This window comes from Paramisgurnus dabryanus, chromosome 1 (assembly GCF_030506205.2).
Source record: "Paramisgurnus dabryanus chromosome 1, PD_genome_1.1, whole genome shotgun sequence".
Lineage (NCBI taxonomy): Eukaryota > Metazoa > Chordata > Actinopteri > Cypriniformes > Cobitidae > Paramisgurnus > Paramisgurnus dabryanus.
In genome coordinates this window covers 18,037,199-18,064,436 of record NC_133337.1, presented here as the reverse complement: position 1 = coordinate 18,064,436, position 27,238 = coordinate 18,037,199, and the positions used below count along the sequence as shown (strand labels likewise).

The 27,238-nt window shown below is 38.9% G+C and overlaps 1 protein-coding gene across 1 annotated transcript; it reads right to left on the bottom strand.

Moving 5' to 3' along the window:
• On the bottom strand, positions 1-23,404 carry xpot (exportin, tRNA (nuclear export receptor for tRNAs)). Its single transcript, XM_065273436.2, has 25 exons — positions 23,279-23,404; positions 21,545-21,695; positions 19,575-19,657; positions 19,427-19,483; positions 16,429-16,498; positions 16,091-16,309; positions 15,826-16,010; positions 15,436-15,604; positions 15,108-15,344; positions 14,980-15,018; positions 14,827-14,889; positions 14,478-14,602; positions 14,239-14,383; positions 14,041-14,160; positions 10,423-10,517; positions 10,183-10,252; positions 9,844-10,082; positions 9,469-9,754; positions 9,202-9,391; positions 8,995-9,111; positions 8,652-8,767; positions 8,531-8,578; positions 8,382-8,450; positions 2,660-2,716; positions 1-1,412 (listed from the first exon to the last, which is right to left on the bottom strand). The coding sequence occupies exons 2-25, from the start codon at positions 21,632-21,634 to the stop codon at positions 1,386-1,388; spliced, it is 2,916 nt and encodes a 971-aa protein (XP_065129508.1). The 5' UTR covers positions 21,635-21,695; positions 23,279-23,404; the 3' UTR covers positions 1-1,385.
• Between the last annotated feature and the right edge of the window lie 3,834 nt (positions 23,405-27,238).

Sequence of the window (27,238 nt, the reverse complement as noted above, 5' to 3'; positions counted from 1 at the left end):
TGAGATTAGTAAATACTTTATTGTTCATGGCAAAAGATCTACAAGGGAAAGGGGAGGGGCATGTCAGCATATCAAAAATAAATCAAGTTTTGACAAAGTTTTCCTCTTATTTGGCATTAATGCAGTGGGTTTGAAAGAGCAGGATTGGAGTGTGTAACAAAACTGAAGTTCATGTAGCATAACAAAAATTTTTTTTTATACATTTCAATTCATGGCAAAGTGCTTTAGGCATTTTGTTTTGGGGTTGTTGGTTTTTAAAGCCAATATGAGTGACAGCATTACCACAAACGTTAAGACCCAAACTTTAACACGCAGAACTTTGCCATGATGGATCTGCTGCGTGTCTGACATCTCTAATACAACACAGATTGTCAATAATGACTCAGTCTTTCAGCTGTTTAACATTTCTCTACAATGAAATTAAATACTTGTGGCTGTGCATTTCAAACTTTTTGCAAGATTCAGTCTTTCCCAATGTCATTTTTTTTCTAAAAAGGCAGCACAAGTTAACCAAAACTTATCAGACACTGCAGATCCATGAATCAAACCTCGCTGAAGAATTTTCACAGTTTATAACGTTGCATATTTCACACGACGGACCAACTAAACATCTTATGTTTAGAAACAATGTGACAAAAACTACAGAGTTACTGTACAGATCTGACGAGAACATCATACTGTACGAATTATGAAAGATTGGGGGTCTTTCTAATATTTTAGTTCATTATAAACAAGTCAAAAGCAATAAAAAGTCAAAAATCTAACTGTATTGAGCCCAGATCAAGAGCACTTCAAACTAAAACTAGACTTTCCACAAATAAAAAAAGAAAAGAAATTTGCTATTTAAATACAGTCTTTAATCAGGCCTTACACTGAAAATCTAAAGAAATCCTTGGATTCAAAACAAAAATAAAAATAATAAAATAAACCTTTTATCAAATTCATTCTAGTAACCATCTTATTTTCAACAATCATATTATGTAACATTTAGGTCATATTTTCCAAAAACATTCCCGATACCTCAGACTTCCCTTTGATATTCTGACCGAGACTGAAGCCCCACCCTCACAAATCCCACCTGCAGTTTGCCATTGGCTCTCCGTCTTGACGCGTTGGTCGATCGATCGCAGACGACGACTTCAGTCTGGCGGCTAATCCCACATGGAGAGCACGACTATGATTGGGCCAAGGTCAGTGTAGGGGGCGTGGTCACCGTCACGTGACAGACAATCCCCACGTGACTCCTGTTAGGGGTCTGTGTCCCGCAGACAGGTTGGGTGGATTTAAGCTTCTCTTTAAGTGCAAAAGTAGCTCCTATGCTAAGCTCCGTTATGGTGGTCTGTAAGTGATGAGCTCCTCAAACGCTCCTCAAGATCATTCCAGTTTTAAAGTTTGGCCTGTTGGAAAAAAGCCTGCAGACATACAGGAAAAGTGTGTCAAGACACCCAATCACTCAAAAATGATTTAGTTAAATGTTTCTGGTCTGACTCAGTCCTTGTCTTTCCTGCTTAAAGAGCCACACAGATCAAAAATCAAAACTGACCTGGACTGCAGTGTGTCATGCAACTAGTTAGTGTGTAAACATCATATCACCCTGTGTTTTCAGTTTGTGTTGTTTTCACTACCAAAGAATGAAGATATATGAAGAATCTGTTGTTAAAATTACTTTTTCAAGAAAGGATATACTAAACTTTTGGCTGTGAAAATGAATTTTTAACGGAGGAATTTACTAGACGTTTGGCAATGAAAGATGGTTCAGTACCCACTTTCTTTGGAACATGCGTCTCCTAACCACAACCTGCAAGTATGATTATAGCTACATACTACATGAGTGTAAAATGTTAGTTTCTATTGTCGTTTTTATTGCTTAGATTAATGATGAATGATGTCGTCTTTAAACTCTGAATATACTGTCAGAGAGTCACGTTAACAAGCGGCTAACACATGCTGCACTTGCGGTTTTGCTATGATCTGGTTAGCTAACATAAATGCTTAAATGAGTGTAAAATGCTTCGTTTTTATTGCTTGGATTTATTATCAATGTTGTGTATTGATGTCAATAATGTCTTCTCAGTAAATCATGTTAGCACTAGATGTTGCACTATTGTTGGTCTGTGCCACTGATCTGTGGTCTGTGCGGAGACTCTTTCAGTTTTACCAATCAGAGCAGTGTAGGCTACTGAAAGGTGGGAACGGCTTCACATGAATCGTTTGGAGATCTCTGAGAAATGGGATGATATTACATTTATATTTTGAGAAAACTACAGTGTTTTTTAACCTTGCAAGCATTTCAACCTGTTCACTGTGACTTATAAACAGTGATAGGACGCTTAAAATTAGCATCTTACTGGCTCTTTAATATTCACTTGTTGACTTGTAAAGTATTACACAGTGTTTTGTCTTTGCTACAGAAAACAGTGACAGTGGTCACCAACCCTGTTCCTGAAGATCAATCTTCCTGCAGAGTTCACCTTCAGCCCCAATTAAATACACCTCAACCAGCAAATCAAGCTATTTACAACTGCCTAAAAAAAGCAGGTTTGATCTTAACTCTAAAGTATGCAGGTCTCCAGAAACAGGGTTGGTGACCACTGGACTAGAATAAGCAAAAGTAGTCTGAAGCAAAAGTGTTTACAACAAAACAAAGAGTGTAAAATACCTTCATGTAGTTTTTAAGAACCTTGACATCCGGCTGCTGAAGTACTTGACACAGTTCCTAGAGAAAAAACACTTTTGTTACTGCACAGATACTCTCTGGATTACATTTCAGTTTGATTCAGTTCCTTCTAGAAGCCCAAATATCCAAAGAGTTCGGCTGTGTCTCAATCAGCTCCTGTTTTCAGTAGTCAGGGCACTGATCAGGGAGTTGGCCATTTTAACCGCTGTCTCAAGATTATTTCAGACATGTAGATCAATTGCTTTGTTCCAAGATGCGGGTTAAATGGATAAAATCTTGGTTCGGTTTGCATTCACAAGACAATATTTCTAAACAAACCAGACTTTGTTGATAAAAGTCTTTCATAAGTAACAGGCCCAGCTTTAGATATGAGATGAAAGGTGGGCCAAGTGATATTCCAGTTGGGCTGGTCAGATTGAGGGGGGGTTCTTTAATCTTTAATGTCTATGGTTTATATATATAAATCATATATTTCAGACAATTGTTAGGGTTGTTTGTTGTTGTTGACTTCATTTTTAATATTTTTGTACAAATATATATATATATATATATATATATATATATATATATATATATATATATATATATATATATATATATATATATATATATATATATTTTTTTTTTTTAAATGGTTAATATGTTTATTTTTACATTCTCTCTTTTTGCAGTTTTAATATTTTTTTTGAACCCCTTGACAAATATTAAATTAATAATCAATTAAGTAACTTTAGATTTGATAAAAAGGGGTAGTTCTTTTAAAATAACTATTTACATCAACTAAAACAAACTTTTTAAAAAAAAAGAAAAGCTGTTTGTCTTAGGAATTATTCTTATGTCTGTTAACATAGTATAAAATTACAGATTCCTGGTCAAAAGATTGTCTCTTATGAGGTGTGGGGCCAGAGTGTGGGGCCGTGGAGCCGGGCCTAATGAGTAAACTCTTCTTTAATTGGACAGAGGGCATCAGTTTATTTTATGGTATTTCATCGGGATGGACAAACTGCAGCTTTACAGGATTATGTGGCTTTTTTTAGAACTGCAGTTATATTATTTCATTATTTTGAGCAGAAATCAAAACTTAGGTGGGATAACATGCTTACCATGTATGGATGAGCAGGGCACGAACTAACGCCTGGGTTAATTGAAACATGACTATTTTACATATTTATACAGGGCAAGCAATCTTTACTTTTGATCTTTTTCTCTTACTGTCAGAAGATGATCTCCTGTGAATTTGTGAAAAGTTTTCAGGGCTCGCAAAATCGCTAGCCCGACGTCCCGGGGCTATTGTGAATTCCTGTCGGGCTACCAAAATGTATCTTTGCCCTGCCCGTCGGGCTATCTTGGGTAGGAAATAATATTTTAATGTTTTTGCTTTGTCTCAGATTTAGTTAGGTAATTGTATTGTACGTATTTCGGTGTCCTCTTGTCAGTCATTATCCTCACGTAACAAGTGAAACTGTCAGGAAATGAAGTGAAAGCATAAATAAACCCATCCTTTAATGTGCACTTCTGAAATCCACGCGACCCTCTGGACGCGCTTCTGCGGGCTTTGCTCTTCACAAGCACCTGCCTGCTCTTGTGCTCAGCGTGAACTCAAGTCATTTAAAAAAAAAATACCTCATAGACTAACATTGTTTTAGCGTTTCTTTTTTCTTTCTTCAGGTAGTAAGTTAAATATATGAGAAGGAAAATAGATTTGAGTGATTTCCGATCGATTTGACACGTCTACGCTATTAAAGGAATAGTATACTCATTTCAATATTAAAATATGTTATTACCTTAACTAAGAAGAGTTGATACATCCCTCTATCATCTGTGTGCGTGCACGTAAGCGCTGGAGCGTGCTGCTACACTTCGATAGCATTTAGCTTAGCCCCATTCATTAAATGGTACCACTCAGAGATAAAGTTAGAAGTGACCAAACACATCAACGTTTTTCCTATTTAAGACGAGTAGTTATACGAGCAAGTTTGGTGGTACAAAATAAAACGTAGCGCTTTTCTAAGTGGATTTAAAAGAGGAACTATATTGTATGGCGGAACAGCACTTTTGGTAGTACTTCGACTCGGCGCAGTAACACTCTCCCTCTCCCATTATGAGAGGAAGAAGGGGAGCGGATTTTTCCAGTAGCGCCTCACTGCAGAACGCGACATCCAGGGGGCGGGGTTGGATTTAGATCCAGGGGCGGAGCTGGATCCCGATCCAGAGATCCCATTGGTCGGCAGTTTTACCACAAGACACGTCATACACGTGTTGAGGCGTACCAGTTCCGCATTAAGTTGTAACTAAATTAAGTTATTATTTTGACATAAAAACTAACTTTACTTATGACTACAATAAATGTAGTGCCTTTAGGGTGAAATGTAAGTTTTTTGCTATAATGTTTTGGAGTAAAACATTTCGGGTAAGCCTACTATGAGTAATCTTACCACATGCAGTTTAAGACATATTAATGGATACAGTATAAATATTAATAATTATTAAAATATATAGGCTATGGCATGTTATTTAGAAATTAATAAATTTAATCTTGTATGGACTTTGAACTTGTTTTAACACGTCTTTGCTTACAGCCATTAGGAAACAGGTTTCCCTCGTAGATGGTTTACTTTTTTTATATGTTAATAAAAGATATCAAATAAATTAGTTTTTATACTTACTCTTATAGGAATAGCTGTGTAATAAGTGGGATAATGTACAAATAAATCCCTTCAGTGATATCAAACTGTCGGGAACGTGTCCGTACCTCTCCTTACACCTGTGATACTTTTTTAAATTATGAATCTTTCTCAACTATATTATTAATCAAATGTACACTTAAATTGATAAGAGCAAACGTTGGCGACCACAGGTTGCAACTAATTGCGGGCTCCAACAACGCAAATATACTGGTTCATTTGGCGGAACAAAGTATATAAAGTGGGAGGAGTTGGATCTAGATCCAACCCCGCCCCCTGGATGTTGTGTTCCGCAGTGAGGACCATCTCGATTTTTCAGGCCAGTTGAAGTACTCCCAAAAGTGCTATTACGCCATACAATATAGTTCCTCTTTTAAATCCGCTTAGAAAAGCGCTATGTTTTATTTTGTACCACCAAACTTGCTCGTATAACTACTCGTCTTTAATAGGAAAAACGTTGATGTGTTTGGTCACTTCTAACTTTATCTCTGAGTGGGACCATTGAATGAATGGGGCTAAGCTAAATGCTATCGAAGTGTAGCAGCGCGCTCCAGCTCTTACGTGCACGCACTAAGATGATAGAGGGATGTATCAACTCTTCTTAGTTAAGGTAATAACATATTTTAATATTGAAAATGAGTAGACTATTCCTTTAAGAGAATATGATGTTAGAAGCTTTTGATGGGTGACTAAACAGCAGTGGTAAGATATTACGTTTACCTAAAGCGAATAGAATGTGTGTTTGTCATTTCGTTTTACCTCAGAGTCTAACATTATTCTAGCGAAAATAAACGGCTATGGTAAGATCTGTTAACCTAAAGGGAATTAAATGATTATTCCTTTTTAATAAATATCTGTTTTAAGTCTTCTATATTGTGTTAAAGTCACTGGTTGTTTATATATTTGATAAAATACCATGTTATCTAAATATGTGTTGAGGTATTTTATTATATTAAATTAAATTAAATTAAAAATAACCTGTGTTATGATACATTCATATAATTTATTACACGGCTCTCTGGAATGCTTGATTCTGATTGGTCAGTTGAGACATTTGCAGGTTCGTTCTTTTCAAATAATAACCGCTCCAAAATAATAACGTATAGCCGGACTACTTTCACGAGTAAAATCGCTCCGCGCCAATAAAGATCAATAAAGATTACTGTCTGTTTGGCGCCATCTTGTGACAAACACTCGACAACCACGACAAGACACAGAGAGCTTACTGAGACTGAACTTGACAAAATAGAGCATGACAGCTACGAAGCCAACACACAAAAAAAATACAGAATGGCCATTAAAACTTCTCAAAGACTGGTTAAAAGAGAAAAAATGGAGACAAGTATGAAGCAGAGGATCTTAAGGTATTACGATCATTTTATGCATCTGTGCAAAGTTTCGCGGAAGGATAAAAATGTTAATTTAAAACAAATATGCCAATAAAATGTTTCAAATTCATATTCATGTCCAGTTTTTTTTCTTATGTGGCAAGTAGCCGTGTAATAAGCGGGATAATGTAGAGGCAGCCGGTAGTTATTGGGAAATAAGCCCCTTCAGTGTGATACAAGACCCTCCGCTTCGCGTCGGGTCCTGATCACACTGTCGGGGCTTATTTCCCAATAACTACCGGCTGCCTCTACATTATCCCTTACATAACATTCAGTAATATAACATTCAATTATTCTAACATTAGGGGAATGTTTATTTTCTTTAAGAAAACATTCCTTGCTATTAAACAAAATCCTTGAAAATAACATTCTAGAAACCAAAAACTAATGTTAGGGGACCGTTTTGAGTTCCAAATTGTTAGCTGGGGATGGGCAGAAATAGTTGGCTTACATGGAAATCCAGGATTTATCAATATTCTACATTAAACAGTGTATTTTTTATTCGGGCTACTTGAATTCATTTCGGGCTACCAAAAATGAAAGAGTGCCTGCCCGAAGGGCTATCAGGGATTAAAAAATTTTGCGAGCCCTGGTTTTGATGTGTTTTGGTTAAGATATTGAACAAAGAGTGTTTTGAAGGCATAAAAGTAAATTTCTTCATCTTATGTTTTTTTTTTTTTGAGTTGGGTGTGTAAGTCACCAAATCCCACCTTATATTATTTGAATCACTTGTTCCTAATTCATAACACCATTTTTAAAAATAAGTTAACAGGGTCTCAGTTTGATGTGAGCTAGGGTCCTAACCAGTAGCCTGGCTCCGCCCTCCTACGTGCTTCCGCTTAATTTTCATTTCTCTTCAATACTACGTCTGGGACTGCTGTGTAGTGTCGTTTTCTCCTACAAAAATCTGCAGGTCCAATCAGCGAACAGAGGGGGGTGGCTAAGAACGATGACGTTGAGGTCATGCGTCAGTTTGAGTTGTAGTTCAGTAATGGCAGCGAAGAAAGACGTGAGAAAAGCTATTCCGTCCATTGTTGCATAACTGCCGAATATACAGAAGTTAAAGCCGGAGCAAGAACAATGTTTGCTAAGTTTCCGTCCGGTTTCGGTGCATGATATACATCACGACCACATGTTAGCGATTGGCTATGGCAGATCCTGAGTGACTCTGGGCAGATCAATTGTTTTAAACTTCAACAGAGGACCCTCCTTAACGGAAGTAACGCTTTGCAATGCAGCGTGGCCAGACTCTCTGTACAAATGAAATGAATGTACGAGAGTCTGGTTGGACCAGGATATACCAGTGCCCGAACCTGCATATACGACATACTGATTCATGACTTTGGGAGCTAGAAAGCTGTTTGAGACACAGCCTTCATTAAAGCACAAGCAGCACATCCACAACCAACAAAGATTTCACACAAGTTAAAAATTAGTCTGTTGTTTATCCTGTCTACCAAAAAAAATTAAAAAGACATGGAAGAATTAATAAATGATTCATTAACTTATTCTTTATATGAATCAGTCTAATACAAATCAGTTTAGTAGGATTCACGTTTTGAATTACTCCCAGAATGTTAAATACAAAATAAAAGCTCATGTATCCTGACTCCAGCAGGTGTGATGAGTTACCTGTGTGATCTCAGGTGAGACGTTTAGAGAGGGCAGATACTCCTGCAGAAACTGAACACACTCCAGGCCCTGATCACAGACAACACATTGTGTTATTCATACTGAACACACACTTTGAATGAATGAATGAATGATGAGATCAGACTCACTCTCTTGAGATGAATCATGTGTAGAGTCAGTGTGCACTCGGACAGTGTCTGAAACACAAGTCTCACATCAAAAATCACATAGCATCAACATGTTTACACTTAATAAAACTCTGACACTTACCAGTACAGTCTGAGCATCTGAAAGGTCAAAGGTCGGTTTGAGAGGAGCCATGAAGCATGCTGGGATGATGTGCTTATAGATGAAATCTGGAAATCCCACCAAACCGTCTTTTCCACCTGTGAGACAGAAAAAGAGGTCATGAAGGCAATTCGCCCTCATTTTCCCAAGCAAACAGCTTTTATTCTTACGCAGCACAGCTAGATTTAAACCAATCACACAAAGCATGTCTGTATTGCGGTTTGTTTCTTTTACAACATTAAATTATCCTTTATAAGTACATGTTTTACGTTAAGAGAGTCTGCCATGTCTAAAAGAACTTCATGATCCTCAGTGTTTCTCTTACCCCAGAGCTCCACCAGTCTGGACAGGATTATAAAACAAGTTTTTTGGGCGACAGGGTCTGGGAAGTCCACGGCTCCCTGGATGATGGTGAATAACACACGCTCAATATTTTCAGCACCTATCAGAGATAAAGCTGACAGTCAATTTAAGCACTAAGACAGGTGCGAGTAGGAGAGGGAGGGATGGATGGATGGCTGAGGCATCTTACCTTGTCTTGCCATGATCTCATTCATCCCACTGCTGGCGATGGTTTGAATGAAACTGAAGTAGCTTCTTCTCAGCATCTGCTTCTCTAGCGCCGCTGTCTGGTCATTCTCCTCTGCGGGACGGGACAACACCTCAAATATGGCAATCACCAGAGGCATGAAGATCTCCTGCAGGAAAGGAGACACCTGGTTCTGCAGGAGAGATGATCGCAATGTGAGTTTCATGATGCGAGATGAATTAAAGGTGGATCATTATTACGTCTCGCTACCTTGAACTTGGCCGTGATCTGGCTGATGAGGGGAATAAACTCCTGCAGGTCTTTGGGCTCGCAGTCTTTCAGCATGTGTTGAGACGCTGCAGGGATGAAGGGCAGAACCTCTTCCTCCAGACAGATGATCATTCTGTGCAGAAAGGAACGAACGGCGCTGCGCAGCGCCCCTCGCTGGACGGGACAACTCAATGCAGGCAGGAACGTCTGCAGGCAGTCCAGGTAAACCTCAGAGCAGCCGCAATTCTTCACTGTCTGCTTATTGCTGAAGGCCTTACTGGTGCGACTGAGAATCAGAATAAAGCATTAAAAACGTAGCATAAACTACGTGGCTTTCAGATTACTTCTTAAGCCCAACAGCAACTACGTGCATACCTGGCAAAGCCCACAGCGTGACTCAGACAGTCGGCCAGCACCGTGCGTCTCTCCTCATCCATCTCCTGGGGCAGTTTGGCGAGCAGCATGCGGAAAGCCTCCATCAGAGGCGACAGGAGACTGCGCATCAGAGCCTGCTTGCGTTCGGCCGGACTCTCTCCATTTACAATCAACACACCGGCCGTCTCAAATACGAAGAGCTGGTCATCACTGCTGAGCAGTGCTGGAAAACCATTCTCCTGCAAACCGAGAGCACACACACCGAAACCTAAGAAGACATTCAGAGCAAAACTGTCATAAGCTCGATATAAACAAAAAGGTTTGATTGAACAGCTTTACCGGGGGTGCGAGCTCCAGCAGGTCCTGTATTCTGCTCAGAATGTCCTCGATAAACAAATTCATGTGTTTACTGGTCACAAAGAGAGTATGGTCAGTCACATTTACTACACACTCTATATACATGCTTCAGTAAAAACACTGTACAGTAGAAAACACAGACAGTTTAGGTCTGAGAACAGAAATGAATCCAGTGGTTGTTTAAATGAAAGTGCACGTGTTTAGTTATGATAATAGACTTACTGTAGAGTTTTGATGAAGCGTGAGAACAGATAAGCCACTCGACTGCGGACCTTCGGACTGCTGTGCCTTAGACCACGGTGGTCTAAAAAGGCCATCTGAATAAAACACGAACACACTGTTGACAACGTCTGCGACACTTCATCAACTAATGTTTATTCAGAAAAACTGATTTACATCACTGTTAAGCATGATTTATTTTAGTTCTGCGTAGGACCTGGCAACCCTGACAAGACAACGATGGAAGCAAAAGTGCAAACTAATGCTGGTTAATAAAGGTTTAATTTTGTCCTTTAATATAAGTGTATATGTTTAATTGTTGTAGGGTTTTCATAAAATAGTATTGAACCAAAAACTAATCATCTGTTGTAAAGTAAGAGGGCCTGCACACAAACGTGTTTGTGGCGGCGCATGCTTTCAATTGTTTCCAATGGGAGCAAGGCGCTTTTTCCCCCCTCAACGCTGAGCATCAAGAGTTGAAAAATAGGTGAAAATCACTTGGCCGTCCAAACACAGTGGAGGAGGGGCGGGACAAATCTCACAACCACCAACCAGCGACTGATAAACAAAGCAGAAGTATCATAGCAACCAAAGCGCTCATTTGAAAAAAGCTGGCAGTGGGCGTCCACAAAGTTTTTTAGCCGCATTTAAAAGCGTTGGTGTGCATACCCCCAAAGAGGGAAATCAACCTTTTTATTACGGATGCTCCGATCGGTATGGTATGCCGATATCCTGACAGATCTTTCTGTTTACTTTGTCAACTAAGAGCTACTGAATCTGGATGCAATTAGAGACCATTTTTAGGCAGTGCAAGCATTTTTATAACCCATTGCTCATGTGCGATGTGCAGATCTGGATAAGATGTGTATTTTGTATGAGGACGCACTCCGGTCCTAAAAGCTCAACGTGTCTTCACATCCCCATCAAACAGGTATCGCGGACAATTGCATCCTCTTGCCAAAAGTGTATTAATTGCATGCGTTTTAAAGTTTTAACAGTTTATCTAGGAAAAATGTTTACAGCTACAGTCATCAAAGAGCTTGCATATCAGCTTGAAAAAAATGGGTTTGAGTCAATCACAAAGACCAAAATCGGTAATAAGTATCGGCTGCAAAATAACTGATCGGAGCATCCCTAGCTTTAATAACAGTAACAACGCATTTATATCACTTTCATATCATATTGGCTTATTTATTTGGTTAGTAATGAATAATAGTTATTCTCATCAAGGCACAATTCTCATAATTGTGCATCAAAGCTGCACAAACATTCTTTATTTGCTTAATTTTTTTGCTTAAAATAACAAAAATCAAAAAGATTATTTAAAGGTGCAAAAGAGGATGTTTGTTTTATACATTTTTGCAATATTACTTGAAACTGTCTTTACTAAATGATTAAAGGTGCACTGAAAGTAATAATATTAATATGTCATCTGTGCACAAGATAGGGCCTTAAAAACATCAGCCAATTGTTCATGCGGTCATCGCATCAGCGATTGGGCCTCTGGCTTGTCAATCACTGCCATTACGATCCTTGTGAGAGACGTGCGTTCTCCATTAACTTTACACAGGCGACGCATGCACATAGCGCATGAATCTCCGTCTTAAGTTTCGGTTTGTTTTCATTGTCGATCCTGCTTTCCTCCTCGAATTTGCAGCATGCAAGAGAAAAAACCCGAAGGAGGACACAAAAGAAAGACTTTAAGCCGCTGGGAATAGGAGAAAATTGTCAGAAGAACGTAATGTAAACAGAGTCGTTATTGGAGAAACATTTCAACGCTGGAGAGCAATGAAGAAACAGAGAGGTGTCAAGACAGACGCACAGTTTGCAAAAATTCTTCTCGACAGGTAACAGTGATTATTCTTTCTTTGGGGAATAATTATTGTTGTACTGTTATTCAAGTATATTGACGTTGTTCTTGTACTGTAGTTGTAAGGCAGTGACCAGTCTGCTACATGCTAGTTGAAATGGAAGTAGCGTTGACTGATCTAACTTTTTAACGTCTTATGTGTTTATTATCATCATTTCACATAATGAATCCACTGACGCGACACAGAATATGCCAGTGGTAAACAAACACTCGTGTTCAAATATTTGTGCACGAGTTTTGGAAGGCGTTCTCTAGAAATGAGCTGTGAAGGAGGGAGGCTGTTCTTACGCATGCCCTCATTTAAAAAACTCAGTAACCGTTTTGGATTCTCAGTCGGCGAAAAACATCCTCTTTTGCGCCTTTAAGTAAAACTCTGTAGTAGTGTGTGGCTTTTGCACTTTTTAAAGTATACTTCTACACGTGAATACCCTAATTTAGTGCCTTATTTATCTATAATAAGTGAAAAATCTAATCGAGTATTATATGTTTTTATCAGAATAGTCGATTAATAAAAAAAATATCACCCAATTAATCGATTATGAAAATAATCATTAGTTGCAGCCCTAGTTTTTAATAATACTTCTGCACTGTTGTTCACATCGAGGTGCAATTACACATCTAGATCACAAGTAGGCAGTGTCCACGAGCATGTTACAGTATCAAGGCAAAAGCCCAAGAAACAACAGCTTGTTGAAGAAGCAACAGCAGTGATGGAGGTAAATGCTGCCCTACAAAGGCAAAAGGCAGTAACTTCGATTTTGGTCAAAAATTAGTTATTGATATTTTTGGGACATTCAAGACCTCATTCATCATGTGGATAAGTTTCTTGAGTCAATGTTGTTGGTTTTTTGAGAAAGCAATCAAGAAGAAAATAACTGACAACTTAAGTCACTAAAAGTCTTAACTTTAAAGTCATTTTTCTCAGTTCCACACTTTAGTGAGTTAAGGTCTTTTGCCTTTGTAGGGCAGAATAGACAGCGCCTTTAATTGCCGCTGGAGTTGTTAAATATACCTCCTCAACTTGGTCCATCTTTGTTTTTACTGTCAAAAGCGTTAATGTGTAGGAGGAAATGTGAAACCGATTTTTCTAGAGCAGTGGTTTTCAAACTGGTTTTCAAAAAGCGACCCTAAAAAATTATTTTGTGATTATATACCAACTTTCTCTCTAAACTGGCAAATTCCCAGTCACTGCTTGGGCAGGTACATTTATTATTGAATTATGAACTATATTGTTGTATCATTCAAACTTCCAACCTTTGCGTCTGTCTCTGGACACATGAAGCTGATGTAGCGCTGTGATCTACTTCACGCAGAATTCAAAAGATGTGCTCTTATAGTAACTTGATCGGTCTGCACAGCGTTGCATGAAGTTGAACACAGCGAAGCATCAGCTTCATGTTGAGTCGACAGAACCATCTGCTTATGCAGAGTGCTGTTCAACGACAGGAATTTACTGAAACAGGCAAGCGGTTTCCACGATCACTAAGGATTGATTTATATGTTCTTATTAGTTTTAAACATTTATCAAATGTTCATGCAGCAGAAGTGGTTAATTATTTTAATAGCATTTCCTTCCTGACACCCCAGTTTTCAATTCGGGTGGATCGTGACCCAGGGATTGAAAACCACATTGGTAAATTTTTGGAAAGTAGTATATAATGCAGAAGAATAAACTTCAACGGTGTTTAAATACTGAGTGGCACACAAATAAAAGCCTGTTACAGAAAGAGAATTAGCGTTTCCAAACTCACCAGGACGTTGGGAATGTGCTGCGGTTCCACAAGGAAGAATTTATCATAGCGGACGACGGTCTCAAAGAACTCCAGACTTACAGAGGAATGCTGGTACTCACTGACACCACAGGAGATGAGCTGTACACACAAACACACAAATGTCAGGTGGCTGCAGGTGTATCAGTGTCGACAGGGTTCACAGACTCATCATCTTACCGTCCTCATCATGGCCTGCAGTGTGCTGGCTTTGGCTGCATCTCCAGAGAAATGCGCTCCGTGTGATGCAGGAAGAGCTTCACCCATCATGTACAGCAGTCTGATGGCCACCTCTACCTCCATGAACGGCACTGTTCGCCAGTTCCTGAAACACAGGAAGTCATTTCTGTCATCTGTTCGTGTGATATGACCCATCACAGAAGGTTTCAGCACAATGCGTGTATGTTTGTAAGTCTTACTGCATGGTGCTGTTAAACACTCGGTGTACAGACTCCAGCAGAAGTTCAGGAGAAACTTGAGCCAGTCGGTCCAGCAGCATCTTTAACTGTTTCCTGTACTCAACAAACATGGCCTCATCTTCTCCCTGAAAAAACACATTCACTAGATTTCACATTTCTGTATCATCTATTCACACTGTGTAAATGATATTAGTTTTCTCTATTGACATTACTCTACATGATTTATCTTAATGAGGCAATAATGAAAGAAGTGCTGTACAAAGTTAGAAACTGCTACAAAAGATAATACACAGCTAGTTGACAAATGAAAGAGACCAAAACAGAGAAAATCTAAAATTTTCAGACTGACCTCATTGTCGAAGTTATACTCGTCATCATACTTGAGTTTGTTCATGACCGCGAGCATGATCGCCTGTAAACGTGACAACAACAATCATGAATAACAGCACTAACACACAGTCTGTTTTAGCTTTGTTGTAATGAATCTGTGATGATGCGTCACCTCAATGTTGCTTTTCTGCTGATCACTGAGAGCTGGAAGCTTAAACACACACAGACACATAAAATCAGAGATTATTATCACATCACTTAACATATGCATGCACCCACTGAGATCATCTGCGTGTGTACCTGTTTGAGCACATGCAGGTAATCGTAACAGAAGCCCACAATGTTCGCTGAAATATCATCATCTTCATGAATTAGCAGCTGTAGCATCAGCGGGACCTTCGCCTCCAGAGCACGCAGCGTTTCCGCGACAACCTTTGCATCTCCTGTCTTACTGAGTTTAGTCCAGCTCAAAACCAGAGACTGACCCATACCGTTGACCAGCCGGGAGAACTTCGCCAGAAAGTCCACATCCTCCTCCTGTCCAACAAGATGTGGCGTTACAATCAAACACACATAGATATATACTATTGTAAAACCAGATTCACACTAGAAACGCTTCTTCACAAACCTGCTGGATATTAAAGAAGCCGGCAGATTGCAGCACTTGACACAGAGACTCCACCAGTTTGGTTTTGTCTACAGGCTCCATGCCCTTATTGACGATTTCAAAGAGACAATCACAGGCCTCCTCCCGCAGTTCCTCCATAGACATGTGACTGAGCAACAGATTCACAAACCTACACAAACACAGAGTCACATCAACGCTGAGGCAGGTCATTACAGATGTTCTGATATATTTGCTCTGGAGTGTCTCTTTAAAAAGAACAGAGGCCCTCTGATTTAGTAGAAGTAAGCGCAGTGACTTTTCAACATAAACTTAGTTAAAATATCAAGTGGAACATTCCTGCACAAAGTGCAGGTAATGGTCAAAATCTTGTTTAAGAAGAGCCGCTCTCACCTGTCATTGGCGATGAGGTTGAGGTCGATCCAGGAGACGTACGAGCCCACAACCTCCAGACACTGACATGTCAGCTCGCTGTGCGTGTGCTGGTACGTGTGAAGTATCTGGAACCAAGATTCGACCAGCGCAGGGATACACTGCTCACGCATGGTGTCTTTAATCAGCGTGTTCCTTCGTGTCTCCTGCAAAAGTGGGTGAGATGAACGGTTAGGACACTGAGAGGTCAGAAGACATCAGAGTTCTCTTGTCATGACGGTTTTACCTCAGGACTGTGCAGGATGTCTCGGTCCACTACTTCAGCATCAATGGCCATGAGAGTCCGCAGGTAAATGTCCACACCGTTTGGGTTCAGCCCAACCAGCCCCAGAATATCAAAGAAGAATTTGGGCCAGAGGGTCAGATATTCTACAACAAAGGTAAGGGCCAGAACCTGGGCCACTTTGTTCCTGATGAAGGGCTTCTCAGGGTGAACATTCATCAGCTGGACACAAACCAACATGCAGATATAATTAACATCTTGTGTGTGCACGCACACACGTGAAGAGAGAACAATATGTGATTTCATGTCATTGTCACAAATATAAAGTCAGTGACACTAACCTGAGCCTGAAGCCATTTCATCAAAGTCTCTCTGATCAACTGCTGTTGAGCTGCACTCAGAGACCCATGTCTGTACCAGTCACACACAACACAAACAGCAGTTAAACACGTTAGTGTATGTGTTAGTGTATAAGTAACTTAAAGGGATAGTTCACCTAAAATAAAAATTCTGTCATAATTTACTCACTGTCAACCTGCATAAATTTCTTTGTTCTGATGAATAGGGCTGCACGATTCAAGCTAAAATGTGAATCCCGATTTTTTTCCATGGGAATTGAGATCCCGATTCTCTCACCCGATTCTCTTTATTTTAACAAAAACATTTATTATGCACTTAACTAAAAAATGTGCTACTGGACTTTCAGTTATAATAACGTTTCTTAAAAGTCTCTTTTTCTTATTTTAGACCCCTTAAAATTTAGAATAATTTAAAATTTGTTAGCTGTTAAATTGCACCTGTGCTTTTTGTACTATCAAACTGGCCAACCTTAAAACTTTAAAAACACTAACGTTAAACCTCTAAAAGACTAAAAGATCAACATTTTGAGGCATCAGAGAGAAACGCAGACATGTAACAATGTTCCCCTCGTGCGAAAAACCCTTTCTAATGGGGAACGCAAAGAGGCTGTTTCTCAATGTGAAGGCTGCAGCCTCTCTGGAGGTCGCATTTCTAAACTGCGCATCATAAAGACTGTCTAATTTCAGAATATTAACAATTAACGTTATAAAGATGACTAATATTTTTAGTTAATAATAAATTGTTGAAGTGTGTTAATGACTTGCGAATGTAGTGCTCCGTTAACTCAAATGAACCAGGCTTGATGACGTATACAGCCTGCATGCGACCTCCTGAGGTTGCAGCCTTCCGATTTAGAAACGTCCGGAGCCTGAGGTAAATAATTTCCTTGCCTTTTTTCGAAACCAATGTTGTTGCATCTTCACTTTCTCCGTAGCCACCAGGATTTTCCACAGTGACACTCGTTTATCCTCTCTTTTTTGTGAAAATTGCCGCTCCAGATCCACCAAGTAAACGACTGTGTTTAGGTCTGCCGCCTTGTTATACGTCACGCGAGTGACAGCGGAACGCCGCAAATGTGATGAGAGAGAGGAAAGAAATGATCGGGTCTGATTGGTGAATGAATAGGGTTTGGTTTTACCCTGTATGAGTGTGTGTTAGCAAGTTTGACTGATATTCTTGGGTTGTTGTAATGTAAATACGTGAACACTTGAACGCAGAAACTGAATACAGGGAAATACTGTAAATGCAAGTGAATCGCCGTCATTTAAAATGAAGATCGCCAATATGTATAAATCGAGATCGTGATTCTTTTTCGATTAATCGTGTAGCCATACTGATGAACACAAAGGAAGATATTTTGAGAAATGTTTGTAACCAAACCGTTCATGGACCCCATTTACTTCCATAGTAGGGAAAAATAATACTATGGAAGTAAATGGGGTCCACAAACAGTTTGATCACAAACATTTATCAAAATATCTTCCTTTGTGTTCATCAAAACAAAGAAATTTATGCGGGTTTGTAACAACATGACAGTAGGGCTGAAACGATTCATCGAGTTACTCGATTCAAAAAATTCCTCGAGGCAAAAATTCTGCCTCGAAGCCCCGTTAAATTGCTATGATGCGCACTACACGCGCCGAGATCACACGGACCGTTGTTCAATGTTCAGGAAGCACATAGCGCGTAATACATTTTAAATTTAGTTGGCGAGATGGCGGAGAGTAAATAAGTCCATAAACGGCAGAGAGAGAATGTCTAAAGTTTGGGATCATTACATTCTTATCATTACATTACATTCAGCATTCTGAACCGAAAACATCCACTGCTGTTTCACCAAGCGTCGATGAAACAAGATAACGTAGCTTTCACAGATTTTAATCCCATACTGTATTTGTAGCGATGTTGTTATGCGGTTTGATTAGATATGATGTTTAGCTTTGATGTTTTTAAGTAGTAAACGTATTCACGTTCAATTGCAAGAGAGTATAGCTTAAAAAAGAACCCCTTCACACACACGCATGCAGCCTCGTCTCTCTCACGCGAGTCAGACCGATCACGCAATGCATCACATATGCTTAAACTTTTATGTAGCCACACAACAATAATTTCAGCTGCATGCATACACTGTATACAGCGGGACATGATGTTGTGAGTTTTCGAACGGATTCTTAACCTAAAATGCACCGCAATGAAAGTGATGCAAACCAAATGCAGCATTCTATTGAATTTGAAAATGAATGCATGTATTTCTGCCGAAACCAAACTGCAATGAAGCAACTGAACGTCTGACTGGGGTGTCACTCTTCCTCATGCACAGAACGCGTGCACACACACAAACACAGGTGCACGTGTGCGCGCACACACACAGGTTGTTACCATAGCAAATAGGCTCACCCCAGAAATTATATATTATTTGTTAGTAGCCTAATGGTAAATGCTGCAGGTGTAGAAATGTACATAAACCAGATATTTACTTTGATGTCAGGGCTAGATTACAGCATGAAACCTGTTGTGCATATTAATAAATTAAAGTGCACTGCCTTACTGTTGGCACTGGCGCTTATAAACACTAAATGGGTAAAAATGTAAATAAATAGGCTTATTTTTTGGAGCCAAATGTCAATACCTCTGTTTTATTTTTAGAAATAAAAGCCAAATGCTTGAACATTTTACAGCCACGTCATTTTCGTTATGCATTATTTGTTTTGGTTGTTTAAAAACACACACACAATTTTTATCCGATTACTCGATTAATCGATCGATTCAGTACTAGATTACTTGATTACAAAAAGAATCGATAGCTGCAGCCCTACATGACAGTGAGTAAATTATGACAGAATTTTCATTTTTGGGTGAACTATCCCTTTAATAATAAACAATATCCACTTTTTAAAGTAATAGAACTTCTAAACAGACACTGAATGCCTGGCAAAATCTTTCTGGACATCATTCGTTAAAGTGAAGGGGAAGAAATACCTGTACTTGATCTGATGTTCCAGGACTTGAAAGCAGAAGAACTTCACATGATCATCACTGACAGAAAAACACACCAAAATAACATCACATTAATCAGTCAAGTTACATGACAGTTATTACATGTTTCAGTCATGTAGATTATATTTACCTGTAGAGACCTTTAACCAGAGCTTCAGCACAAACCTCCCACCCATCCCGAGACTCCTTCAACTGCTCGAAATACGCCAAAGCCTAAACACACAGACAGGAATGAGATTCACACTTAACTATCCATTTTATTTACAGTGTCTCTTAGTTTAGTTTGTGTTAAGTCTGTTAATCTACTTTCTTTAATTTTTTCAGAAGGGTGCAATTAGTAAAAAAAATCATGAAAATAAATTTAGAACCACAGGCTTATACTGATTATTCGTTGTATTAAGCTATTTCTTGCAACTGTTGAAATGAAATATGGATATAAACGTAATAAAACAATTACAGAACCTGAACTTTATATGTCAGGCATTCATTCCTTCATTATGTGTTGTGCCAGTTATGCAAAAACACTTGTTTATAATCATAATATTTAATAGAAAAAATTGCTCAAGCATTGCACAACATACTCTCACTGTAACAATAAACAGGCTATAGACGGTTTCATCAGACACACGTGCGGTGACGCGATACGCGTCTGGTCCGAACTTTACTTCCGGTTTCAGGTTTTTTTACTGGTCTAACTAGTTGCTAAACTGAACTCTTGAACTAATACCTGGTCGAAAATAACAAATGTTTTGGTTTCCTAGGTAATCTATCTACATGTTGTTTATTTTGCTTTTTATATAAATAAACTACATTTAAAGTACTTTGTTGTTATTTATTCTTAGCGGAGTTTACCGGAAGTTGCGTGTGGACCACGAAAGCTGCTTGTTTATGTTTGTGTTTGTTTCTGCTGAAACCGTCTATGTACGCTTACTTTGAAAAGACATCAGACTAAGAAAATATTCTGTTTCGATTGGATTTTTTTTTTTACATTCCTGTGTCACCTTGGGAATTCCCCATTGATCCTTACAAAGGTACTTTCTGCTGTCTTGTTCTCAATGATAATAATTCTTGAACTTGTTTTGTGATGGATATGCTGCTCTTAATCCTCCATTTTTTATTTGACTGTTTTCACACCGTTTGAATTGTTCTTGCAGTACACTGAAGTTGTGCGCTAATCCCTCTGCACAGGGCTGCATGAAATCAAACAAGCAAACAGGATCATGGCATAACCTAGTTGTGCTGTGACCTACTGTCACTCGAGCAGAAGCCCTAACAGTAATACTCTATTCCTGATTTTATTGTTCTTTGTACTTTTGCGTAGCAGCGTTTTTACTAAAAAATATTTTCTAGGCAGTTTATACGGCCTTTTGATGACCATTAACTCTTTCCGTGCCAGCGTTTAAAAAAAAAAGTTGCAAAAAGCTCAGATATTGGCTTTTTTGTGAAGGAAATTTAGTGCGATCTTCAAAAGATACACAGAGTTTGCACTGTTTGCCCTAAGGGAATACTTACGGGTTTTATGAGGTAGATGCGTGCGTCTTACTCTTCATCTAAAGCAGGCATGTAAATTTAGCATATGCGTTTATTCAAATGAGACCAAGGAGTGTCTCTCTTTCTCTTTGCATGTAGACTGTTTCAGCAGTATCAAAATAAACAAACAACTTTCGTGGAACAAACTTAACTTCCGGTAAACTCCGCTAAGAATCAATAACCTTTTAGAGTAATTTATTTCTGACAACAAGCAAAATAAATGACATGTAAATTACCTTAGTTCATATTTCATAGCTAAAGCTTAAAAAACGTCACTGACCTAATGTTGATGTGTAAAATGTGTACTGTAATGTATACAATGTTAACTAGAAACCGACTGCCAAACCTCCCACATAGCCGTGATCCATGATCGCTGTCTCCCCCTGTTTTTAGGAAACCTATTTTTGACAAGGTATTTGTTCCAGAGTTCATTTTAGCCACTAGTCAGACTATTAAACAAACAGAAACCGGAAGTAAAGTTCCGACGAGATGCGTAACCGCCACAACGCATGTCCGTCCGATTAAGCTGTCTATAGCAGGTACATGTGTGTGTGTTTGCTCATGTCTTACTCTCTGCCTGTAGCAGGCATCAGCATTGGGATTCAGTCCCATAAGGGCCTGCTCGTCCATGATGGCAGGGAAAGCCGACTCGCAGGCCATACGTGGGTTAGCTGCTGTCCGTTCTGTGTTTATTCCAAACCTCCGCACAGGACTCACACATCTGAGATACAAACAAACATTAGACAGTTGAAAATGTCAACATACATTTTAAAGCGGGTTCGTCCTGCGCTGGCCAATGTCATGAGGTTAACACATTGATCCAAAAAACACAAATCTTTGTTGGTTAGTGTGATGTAGTTATACAGTCACCAGAAACAAAACTTGGCCTTTCCTTAAAAACTATATTGGAGTGGTAGCGCATAACAGTTAACACATACATTTTGTGCATGTTAGGTTTCTGTTTTCTCTTCTTTTTAAGGCTCAGTAATGTCTGGTTTTATGAGACATATTTCAGCTATCACATTAATTGACTAAATGTACTATAGTCTGAGTAAATATATATACTGTGTTAGTAAACTACAATCTTTATATGGGGACAATAAAATAAAACTTGGATTGTTTTAAATAAATAAATATAAATAACGATTTTACTGTTTCATGTGTTTTCTTCTCATGTAAAGCTGTTTTGAAACAATGCAACATTGTAAAAAAGTGCAACATAAATCAATTTGAACTGGATTAATGTAATTGTAATACTATGATGTTTATAAAGTACACCAAGAAATATTAAAGTATTAATATACAACAAATTAAAACCACATTATATAATAACATGCATGAAAAACACTGAACTCATCTATATTGTTATTTGTTAGTGAGTTTGTCTCAGATCACATTACTTATATATGCACAATCAGTAACACAACAACTGAACAACTTTACTACTGAATCAAATAAAACAACTTTATTTAATATAAACTGATAACTATGACATAATCAATCATGGATTTTTACTAAAGGTTAATAAATGTAACAAAAAGACTTAAAATGAACAACATAACACACAACAAACATGCCGAATCAGCACTTTCATCATGACTCACCCCCCCACCGCACCCCTTATCTTTCACTGTGTCAACACTGACACAGCTACAATATGATAATTTTACCACGGTAATGTTTGTATGTACTATGTTTTTTCCTTCACATTATCCCTTTACGTACATTGTAATATCATGGTATATAAATTAGTTGTTTAGCTGTATACATAAACAGTACCGTGGTATTACCCTCTGACATAATCACTTCAACACAGTGTTTTTCTGATGCAACACGGGCCCAATAGTCACTTGAAACACCTCTGTATGGTTCACCAAAACAAAACGCAAACAAATTTTCTAAAACGCCCACATTCACACAAGCTATTTGATTAATGAATGATTTCCCTCGTAGTAATATCAGAGTAATCGACTTTAGAAGCTGTCGCGCTATTAACCGAGACACATGTCAAGCGCGTCCCGTACCTCGGTAAACGTGGCGTGACTGATCGAAAAATACGCCGAAATAACATCAAACGTACGCTATACGAAATACGTGAAAGAACAATGTCAGTATTTTAACTATGTCAGCATGATAGGTCGACATAAGTGAGTTATCGGCTTAAATAATGTTTTGAGCATGATGACGGCTCGTGCCACAGCCTCATCCACTGACAAAAGCCTCGCGAGAAACTTTCATCTGAACGAATAAAACATGACACGAGCGTGTAAATGTGTGATAAAAGTAAACGTTAAAGTATCTTACCGTGAACTTTACCGCTCCATCATTATCCGCCCTGTTCGAGAGACTCAATGCGCATGTAACAGATTCAACAGCGGCGTGTCAGGCCGACCGGAAGTACAGAGCACGACCACCGGAAGAACTTCGAGACGGGTTGCACGGCGACGTCACTAACTGGTTGCGCGCGCAACCGAGGGGCAGAAAGAAGAGACGTGCATTGTGTTGTATGCTAGTAGCGGTGTCTGTAAGTCAAAATGCCAAGGAATTTTTGCGTGGAAAATAGTACCAACAGAGTCAGTGCTGGGTGCCTGATGTTAACATACCAGTAGATGCGACTATTACGTTACTAGCATTATAATTATAAAATTATAATTCATACATGTATCACAGTAACACTGCAAAAATAAAGACAGAAAAACAGATACAACTAAAATCAAGTCTTATTTATGTACAAACATTAAAGAACGCTTCAATAATTAAGGTTGTTGCAGTAGCAGATCAGCTCACCAATCGGTCTTTCAGCCCCTTGGTTGCGCGCGCACCCTGCAATGTTTGTAAACTTGCAACCCCTCTATAGTGATGGGCGATACCAGTTATTTTCTTGTCGATCCGATACCAAGTATTTTAAGCCAAGTATCACCGATACCAATACCGATTCCGATACTTCTATGAAATATTTTTATGTATATATTAAAGTTTATTAAAGTGATTTTATGGGGTCTTTTGATAGCCATCATTATTAATATCAAATAAAATAGACATGACAACTTTTTGCACTGAACACTATTACAAGATTTCTTCCCTTTACAGTATACGTTTTCATAATAAAACAAGTGAATGCTGACATTAACATTTTCCTCTTTTGAGCCTATTTTTTTTTTTTTTTTGACTGATAAACTCTACTGCTTTTAAAAATAAATTAAAACCCTGATAAAAGGGATGCACTGAAAATCAAACCAGGGATGACTGTGAGGCTGATGACTGTGAGGCTGCACTTAGTCATGATCTGTAAGGTATTTTGCTTTCAGATGCTTTGTCATATTTGTGGTATTACCACAGTTGTGTTTTTTGTTGTTGACAAATGTCACACGAGGCTTCGCATTATTAGCTGACCGCAACAATGCACTTAAACCCCTTTTTTTAAATCTGCCTGCGCTTACTGAGTGTGCTGCTGGTAGTGACTAAGCGAATGAACGCTGTAATACTGATACAGCGGAAGGAGCTGGGACTGAATGAGCGAACGCGTGATACAGCGGAAGAAGATATAGTTCCCACTGACGTTACAATTTAAGTGTATTTATAGCGTCCAACTATTACTTAAAAATCTAAAATCACTTGTTAAAAAACAAACAAACATATAGAATCGATACTTGTACTTGAGAATCGATCCTTTTGATACAAAGGCAGGATCGGAAATATCGATACTTTAGGATCGATCCGCCCATCACTACTGAGCAACTGTTTCTCAAACTGAAGGCTGCCTGCAACCTTCAAAGGTTGTATTCTAATATTTAAGAACATTAAGAATTATAAGGTTTACCATTATACTTATTTAATCGTAAAATTATTGTAATATGCTTATGACTTGCGAATGTGATGCTCAGTTAACTGAAATAAACCAGGCTTGGTGACGTATGCAACCTGCATATGCGATCTCTGGAGGATGCAGCCTTCCGTTTGAGAAACACGTGAGAGTCGAGAGTTTGTTACACTTAATTTATGTATACCATAGGAATCCCTTACAAGTACGACAGACACACACGTGTTTTTTTAAGAATACACAATAATTCAAAGTTAATTGTATATGTAGATTTTACGTACGTTGACGTCATATTTTCTAAAAACATTTGAAAAAATACATATTTCATTTTCAAACATCAGACTGTCTGTTTAGCATTTTATTTCCGACGCTTTTAAAATAGGCCAAAGATATCGATTTGTTCTGATTCTGGGCCTGTGTTTGTTATCAAACAACATTTATTTAATTATTTAATATTAAGTTTTATTAAAATTAATATAAGTTTTTGTTTTATTCGTACATTTAAGGAAATAAAATGGTCTGCAAATAACATTTATTTTTTTAACATGGCTTTTGTATTGATTAAAACATTTTGTATTTTTACTTTTGGCAGTTTATACAGCAGGAGCAGATAACGTAGTTGTTACAAATGTTTCTTTATTGTTTAAATAAAAGTAATAATGTGAGCAGCTCTGTGTTTGTGAAAGATTTCAAACAAGCTACAATGCGTCAAAGCCTCGTTTCCCCTCTTTGTCGTTATAAACCCGTGTCTGTTTAGTTTAAAAATATTTTCATCACGATCAACTGAACTTCGTTGAAAAGCATTCGTTTCTGACGCGTAGCGCGGTAAGCCGAAAGTATACTCGGGACGTCCGCGTATGCGCGCCGTCCGCATGACGTCATTTTCGTCATCAGGAGGGTCCGCGGACGGCCGCGCGGACCGTCCGCGTGCAGCCCAAAATTTGAGACCGTGCGGACAGTGCGCGTACAGTCCGCGTACGACAGCGCATGCGCGTGAAAATATTTAGACAGGACACTCCACTATAAACAATTATACAAAGGAAATAGACAGCATTTGCACACACACTATCGTTTTTCTTCTTGACCTTTTACTTCTTCCAAGAACAGAAAGCTGTGGAGCATGTTTGTTTGATTCCTGTTCTTTGTTGTCTTCTTGTTTGTTCTAAACTGTGTTTGCAATGGTGGATCAGTTACTTTTCTTCACCTATCCTAATGTTTTAATGTACTGTAAATGTCGCCAAATCAGTGCTGCCCTGACAGCCTGTTAGACTAAAAATTTGAATAAGAAATCATTTGTATTGCGTATAGTGTCGAACGCGGCCATCCGCGTGTAGCCGCGGGGACTATACCCGGAAAGCTGCGCGGACGCGTGCGCGCGCGAGCCGGACGCGGACGCGGAAAAAAAGTATACCTGGCCCTGTAGCGGGCGTTGCCGCACAGGGTGATCAGAGTTCAGGGCGCGCAGATGCAGAAAATCCTCTGAACCAATAATCTATGGTAATTTTCATGCGCATACGCCCAGCTGTTTCCCACGCCCGTTGCCAGATTGATTTCCCTGCTGGAGGAGGTGGAGGTGCGATCCGGTTCACTCGGATCCGAGAGCTCCATGTGGATCTCAGACTGCCGAGATGAAACCAAAGCCACAGTAATGGAGTTATTCTGCTGAATGTGAAAGCTTCTGGTCTGAGCAGTAATGAGGTCAATTATTAAATAACACACAAAGTGCCCAAAAGACTCAAGAAAAGCACATTCACTCGAGTGGTATTGTTTCTTTTCCTGGAGAACATCAAAGGAACTCTTGGATTTTCCACCATCATTTATTCATTTCTCGAACCCACATGGTGTTTTACAGGTGGACTTTTATTGCTGTCTGATTATTTATCCGGGTTTGCTCCCAGTTGAATAATCTTCCACTCCTGTGTGCTGTTTCTGGTCATAAGAGGTTATTACAAGTTAAATACAGCCAGTAAATCTTTCAGCTATCATCTGAACGTCTCTAAGATCTACACTGAAACATCTGTGAAAGCTCCAAATTTGTCTTATTCTTGCACTTCTCTGGGTTTTGCAGTCATTTTGTTATTATGCAGGTCTTATGGCTCTTTTCCATTGCATAGTACCCCACGGTTTAGTTTAGTTTGGGTCGGGTCAGCTCACCTCACTTTGGCGTGGTTAGCTTTTCCATCGAGTTTAGTATCACTTCGGAGTGGGAGGGATTATAGGCGTGTCGTTATATTTTACGCTGCCTACTGCTGTGACATCATACACGTGAGAGCGTTGTTATACATTCCCATACATTCATTTATTTCTCAGTCTGCCACAAAATAAAAATTGGCCACCACAAATAGATGTTTGCACATCGCGTTTATAACTACCTCTGTCTCACATGTTTCTGTTCAAACACCCGACCCGCGTCAGTTGACGGCGCTCCGCTGAGCCTCATTCAA